Below are 6,671 nucleotides of genomic sequence, written 5' to 3' on the forward strand. Positions count from 1 at the left end.
GAAGAAAAAGAAAGCAGTTTCAAGAAAATAATTCCTCAGCCTCCAAGCCAAAGTTGATCAAATCTTGGTTGCGGTAACAACTCAAGCACCGTAGAACAATGAAACTCCTACACTACAGTCGCTTGCTGATCGTGTTGAAGTTCTAGAGACAAGAGAAAGGATAAATGATTAAAGAGTCCTTCTCAGAATTGAAATGGGAATCAGAGATCTTGATAATCGCAGAATTGCAGATCACAAGGAGTTCTTGTCCACAGCTAAAAAAATCATCAAGGAGGTAACTGAACTAAAGAATGATTTCAAACAAAATCTTGAACAACAAGCAAGTCACTCCATGTAGATTATCGACGAAACCCATACCGCATACAAATCATGGCTTGCGGTCCTCCAAAACACCATCAACGGGTTAAGGCGATCGGTCACTACAAATTCGAGTGTTGATGAAATCCTCCGCCTTCCAAAGGAGCTTTATCAACTACTCTTCAACAAGGAGATCCCAAACAATCATCAAGTCTGTGAACAAATGAAAACTCAGTTCAATGAGATGTTTCAGAAAATTGATGCATTGAAACAATGGTTTGAGGAGCAGCATGATCCTGCTTCCTCAAAAGGGGGAAGTGAAAGCAATCCAAGAAGAAGAAATCAAGAACCTTCATAATCCAAGACTCCCTCAGCTCATCAGTCTCAAACTCCTCCACGGGATCAACCTCCTACCGTAGAGTTCAACAAGGAACCAACTCCTTGGTCTTCTCCTAAGAATCCAACTCCATGGTCTTCACCACAAAAGTCTCCACAAAAATCAACTTCTCAAGGCTCTACACAACAAACTCCTCCTCATTTCAAAAACTTAGCACCATAAATGTCCTCTGATCATTCTAATGACTCCCCAGTCACTCTTCAAAAGAAACATGACTGGAGGACCGCCAAGTTTGCATAACAAATTTGGAGAGCTCACGGATTCGACACAATGATAGATGAGTCATTAATCAACTCCTGGGTAAATCCTACCCGCAGACTACTAGATGATGACTATCGACCAATCCTCACCTATGCTGAACCACCAACAGATGGTTATTGGGATACACCCATCTCCCCAAATTCTAAGTTTTTTCCATTCTTCCAACCGTTTGATCTCAGCCTTCCGGATGATCAAAGACTCCCCATGGAATTTGAACGCTTGAACCTCTTTCATGCTAAGCATGGTTCTGAATTTGAGAAAATCTAGTCCAATGATACACCAGACGGGGTAAAGAAATAAAAAGTGAGAAAATTCATGAAAACTGAATTTTAAAAATATACCCTGACCAGAAGAGGAGATGAATACATCGGAACTCAAGTGGATTTCATGTGCATGAACCCCGAAGAGATATTCCTGTTACCTAGGGTGTTTCAGCTTAAGGATGAAAAATATCCAAAGATGAAGGTTGCTTGTGAAAGAGCTTATGAATTCCTCAAGGCATTGGTATGCGATTCTGGAAAGATTGATGCTGAAATACATCTAGTCCTTGCCAAGAAGTTCAATTTTCCTGACTTCGAGCCTGTTCCAAACTTCACTGAAGGATTCCAATACATGTCACTTGGAGCAAAAAATTACCATGATCTAGGGGTCGTGTTCAAGAAAGCTCAAGATGGTCCCAAGTACTTGATTCCGGTGACCGCAATCCATCGACTGGCCAAAAGGAAACTAGATGTAACTCTGGCTTCTGTGCAAAGATCGAAGCACACTACTAATGAAGTCAAGTTCGAGATCTCACGAAGAATGAAGTGGTTGTTTGAAGTAAGAAATTTTTGGTGGATTATCATCCGGTTCCTTAAGTTTCAAAAGTGAAGAAAATACCTAAGAGGTCACTTTGGGGGAAATTGTTGAAACAAAAAGTGACCCTCTTTAGCTAAGGAAACACATACCTGGATAGTTGACGATACCCCAGAAGAAAATGACTACTGTAGATTGATCTTATCTTTTGTGAACCGCAGACCTGAAGAACTACCGCAGAGATGAACGATTGCATAAAGACTTCTATGTTACTTTATTGACTTAGCGTGTTTACATTGTTTTGTCCAGTGAACCTTGCATGGTCACTAAAGTCAGTAGTTTAGTATTTGTTTATTTTGCAATGTAACCTTTCGGGACTCTATAAATAGATCCTCCCTCTTCATGTATCTTTACCACTTTACCCATTTTCCAAACTGTTATCGTAATCCAAATATCATTTATCTATATTTATCTTGACTGATATCCCGAGTTCCTATTCACTTTATGTTGATCACATTTACTAACTTCTGTTTGAATGCAAACCTTTTTATGAATCAATTTGGTGTTTACTTGATATAACTTGTTGTCATTTATATTTCCTTTACATTTTTGCATCTGACTTCTAACTCTCTTAACTTATTATTGTTGAGCTAACAAGATCCTCGAGATTAACTTATTTAGCAAGTTATTATCTTGTACTAACATTTGTTCAAGTTTTTCTCTCAACAGTCCATTTGGTAAACTTTAAAGCCTTTATGAGCTGCATAAGCAAGAAAGATTCTGATGGCTTCAAGACGGGCAACAAGAGAAAAGGTCTCGTCATAATCAAGTCCTTCAATCCGTGTGAATCCTTTAGCCACCAATCTTGCTTTGTTTCAAATGATATCTCCTGCATCGTCTATCTTGTTTCAGAACACCCATCTCGTACCTACGTTGGGATGATCTTGAGGAGGAGGAACGAGAGTCCACACTTCATTTATGTCGAATCCTGCCAACTCTTCTTGCATGGCTGTAATCCAGTCAGTATGTTCAAGTGCTTCCTTGATGGATTTTGGTTCAACCATTAAGATAAATGCCGAGAAATGACATTCATTTTGGATGTTAGTGGCAGAGCGAGTTTGAATACCGACATTTAGATTTCCAATGACCTGATTTGGAGGATGATCCTTGGTCCAGATGTGTAGTCTCGGAAGCTCTTCTGTAGCAGATGATCCAACATCAACGATGGAGTTGTGTTGCTCCCCCTGAACAACTTGAATTAGATGATGATGCTCCCCTGAACGGAGATATCAACATCATTTTCATCCGGAAAGTCAAAGAAGTTGACGTTGTCGTTGTTGTTGTCCGGAATAGGATCGAAATAATCAAATTTATCCGCTGCATCTTAGAATCCTTCAACATTTGATTAAAGAGAGGGAAAACCATTCTCCCCCTCAACCTGAGAAGGTTGAATTGGTTTGGAATCAAATGGAGGAAATGTGGGAGCCGTACCATAAACATTTTGCGAGATAGGAGCTATAACGGATGAGGATTGTCTTGATCGAGATTCCGAATCAAGAGTAGTTTCTGATGGTCCGAACATGGGTTCAAAACCGACTTCATAAATTGTTTGAGGATTCGGACATCCTGGCGATGGAGCATCGGACTATATGATGTGAGTTGTGACATGGGCTGGGCCAGAATTCCAAACGTAGTTGTCATCAAAGGTGACATCAAATCTTTCTTCAAGAACACGAGTTCATCGATTCAGAACCCGGTAAGCTTTTGATTTTGCTGAGTATCCAAGAAAAATTGCTTCATCGGCTTTGGGATGAAATTTCGTGAGCTGATCACAATTGTTCTTGATAAAGCACTGACAGCCAAAGACATGCAGAAAGGAGATACTCGGCTTACGACCATTCATGGCTTCGTATGGTGTCATATTGAGGCGTCGATTGATGATGCTACGATTATGAGTAAAGCATACAGTTGATATGGCTTCAGCCCAGAGATACAGTGGAAGATTTGCAAAATTGAACATCGATCGAGCAGCTTCAACTAAGGTTCTGTTGCGTCTTTTGACTACACCGTTTTGTTGAGGGGTGTAGGGAGCTGAGAAATTATGGTCAATACCTTTCTCGGATTGGAATTTTTCAATGGTAACATTGGTAAACTCTGAGCCGTTATCACTTCTGATTCGACGAACAAGCAGTTTCACTAGAACTTCAATACCCTTAATGAAGGTAATAAGTTCCGAGGCGGTTGAGCCTGAGAAAGAAAACCTAGGTGAACCTTGTAAAATCATCCACAATCACAAGAATGTATTTCTTGTGATGTAGACTTTCTACAATGGAGGGTCTACATAGATCAATATGAAGTAGTTCTAATAGTTCCGAGATCGATTTTTTGATGATGACAGGATGACCTTTCTTCGATTACTTCCCACACTCACAGGCAACACATAAATGACCATTTTCAAACTCGAGGAGAGGCAAACCTCTGACCATTTCACTGGAAACAAGATCGTTCATATATCGAAAGTTAAGATGAGCAAGCCTTCGATGCCATAACCAACTGACATCAGGAACTGCCTTTAAGAGTAGACAGAGTTGAGGCTTGCCAACAATCATGTTGATGTCAAGAGCATACATGTTCTTGTTGCGATTGGACTTGATCAGACATTCTTTCTGGTCTTCGGACATGACATAATTATGTTTCTTGCATAATTCAACTCGACGCTTTGCATCAGTAAGTTGAGCCACATTGATTAGATTATGATTCAGGTTAGCTACATATGCCACGTTTGATATAGATAAGTTTCCATTGGTGAGGATGCCATAATCTCGGACTTGAGAGTTGGAGTTGTTGCCAGATGTCACATAACCAACATTTTGTATCTTGTTCCGAAGCACATAGTGCCTGCAAAAATTAGTGATGTTTGGAGTTTTTAGGCTCCGAGTTAGGTTTAGGGACTTGGGCACGGGCTTTGGACTTTGGTAGTGACTTTTGAGCAACAAGAGTCTCGGAAGGCTTGTTCCGAGATCCTTTGGGAAAGAAGCAAAATGCCAAGGTCTTTTCGTTGATCCAGAAATCATATTCAACGATAGGTTGTTTTGGAAAAACTTTTCTCGGACCAACTATTTTTGGAGTTGTAGGTATCACAATGTTACTTGAAGTTGCAAAATATTTTTCTACAGTCTTAGCTCTCCACTCAAATCTTTGTTTTGAATTCTTTGAAAATGTTTGAGTGACAGTGTGTTTAACCAAAAGTTCTTTGTTTACTGTTTTTGATGGTGCATTCGGTTTTGAATGTTGTTGTGGTTTAAAAATAGTACCCATCAAATTTAGCAACGAAAACAGAGGAAACAGTTCGAGGAGAGTGATTTCTTGTGGGACAAGTATCAATAGTCTTTTTCGGAATGGCACTGACAGCTTTGTTTTGAGCAGCTGGATTAGGAGGACTTGAAGGCCTTTTAAGAATCTTAACAGGCACAAAGGTGATGTGGTTCCTAGTAGATGGGCTCACAGTCCGAGATACTTTCTTCTTAGAGTGATCAATGAATCTGGAATTCTGTCTAGACCTAACTTCCTTTTTAGTGCATTTTTGGCTTCTATCTTAGGATCGACGACAACTTTTCTATTTAATGAAGGTTTCTTCCTGGAGTCAGATGTTGACTTGGAAGTTTGGCCAACGGATGGATTGTTAAACTTGTGTTTGATCGGCACTAAGGTGGTTTTAGAAATCACTTGAGAGTCCGAAACACACGAATCGGATGAATTATCACTTATGGTTTCTACATCACCGTCATTATCTAAGGACGCCCAAAAAAAATTTGACTTTTCATAGTCAGGTCCAGTTGTCTCCGGAATAATTTCCGCAACAAGGCAGTTGTTAGGAGGACTGTGGTTCGGAATGTGAACTACAGTGTTGGGAATGTTGGGAGAAAATTCTGAGGTCTGATTCAGGTCCAGGGTTATCAGAGGTGGAAGAGGCGTGGAATTAGGACACTTGACAACTATTGGTTGAAATTCAGGAATCAGGGAAGAAAAACTATCCAAGGTCTCATGAAGGGGTGACAAAGGTGAGACATGGGTATTCAAATGTTTGTGGTTCGAAATGTCTCCTATAAAAGTTAGATTCTGTAACTCCTTGAAGGGACGAGCAATAAGTTTCAAAAACTTGCTTCTGAGACCAGGTGCTTTAGACTAAGGATGACAAAAATTGTGAGTCATCCTTTCATTTGTTTCAAGAATGTCTATGGAATTATGTAAAGCATCTATTTTGGCATTGAGACGTTTTTTATCAGAAATCAAAACATTTCTTTCAGAATAACTGATTTCACATTTGTCTTTAAGAATGATACATTCATCTTTTGACATTACAAGTTCATGTTCTAAAGACTCTATTTTAAGCTTCTTATCCTCAAAACTTAATCTAATACAACTTAATTCACTCTCCATCTTCTCACTGGCTTCTATGGCATACTCATATGCTTTGTAAATGATGTTTATATCTGATTGGATCTGGGTTAGATATTGTTCAAAAAGAGATAATTCAAAATTATTATCAATAATAATAAATTTTACTTGTTGAACAATGCTTCTACCGGGTGGGTCGTTGGTCGCCATGTATCAGTAGTTTGGTTCAGCATCATCATCATCTTCCTCTGATCCAGATGACCAGTAGCCTTCATAACATTCGATGGTTTATCTAGCCATGAGACACATGATTCTACCAGTATCCAGATCATCTTCATCTCCAGATGACCAATATCCTTCCACATCTCTTGACATAGTGATAACGAAAGCTTTCTCACTACCAGCCATCTCTTGGGCTCGACGTGCATAGTATGTAGAGTCCTTGATCTTTGGTTTTGGTGGAGCTTCAGCCAAGCAGTCTTTCACAAAGTGGTTTGCATGACCACACTTGTGACAAACAATT

General features: G+C 39.6%; 1 protein-coding gene across 1 annotated transcript; it reads right to left on the reverse strand.

The window, feature by feature from the left end:
• Nucleotides 1-3,488: 3,488 nt before the first annotated feature.
• Nucleotides 3,489-6,358, reverse strand: LOC145123298 (uncharacterized). The gene is made up of 3 exons (XM_079058517.1): nt 6,172-6,358; nt 4,182-4,517; nt 3,489-4,021 (listed from the first exon to the last, which is right to left on the reverse strand). The coding sequence occupies exons 1-3, from the start codon at nt 6,356-6,358 to the stop codon at nt 3,489-3,491; spliced, it is 1,056 nt and encodes a 351-aa protein (XP_078914643.1).
• Between the last annotated feature and the right edge of the window lie 313 nt (nt 6,359-6,671).

Source organism: Lactuca virosa, chromosome 1 (genome assembly GCF_052849685.1).
Source record: "Lactuca virosa cultivar CGN04683 chromosome 1, Lactuca_virosa_CGN04683_v6, whole genome shotgun sequence".
Taxonomy (NCBI): domain Eukaryota; kingdom Viridiplantae; phylum Streptophyta; class Magnoliopsida; order Asterales; family Asteraceae; genus Lactuca; species Lactuca virosa.

Bases quoted from the DNA above. Each gene is read 5' to 3' on its own strand.
- LOC145123298 (XM_079058517.1), bottom strand. From the start codon at position 6,358: ATGGCGACCAACGACCCACCCGGTAGAAGCATTGTTCAACAAGTAAAA. The intron at 4,518-6,171 runs GTATTAGATTAA...TGGCATATGTAG, and splicing joins GATGGAGAGTGAATTAAGTT to CTAACCTGAATCATAATCTA. The intron at 4,022-4,181 runs GTGAGTGTGGGA...TGATTTTACAAG, and splicing joins TGGTCATTTATGTGTTGCCT to GTTCACCTAGGTTTTCTTTC.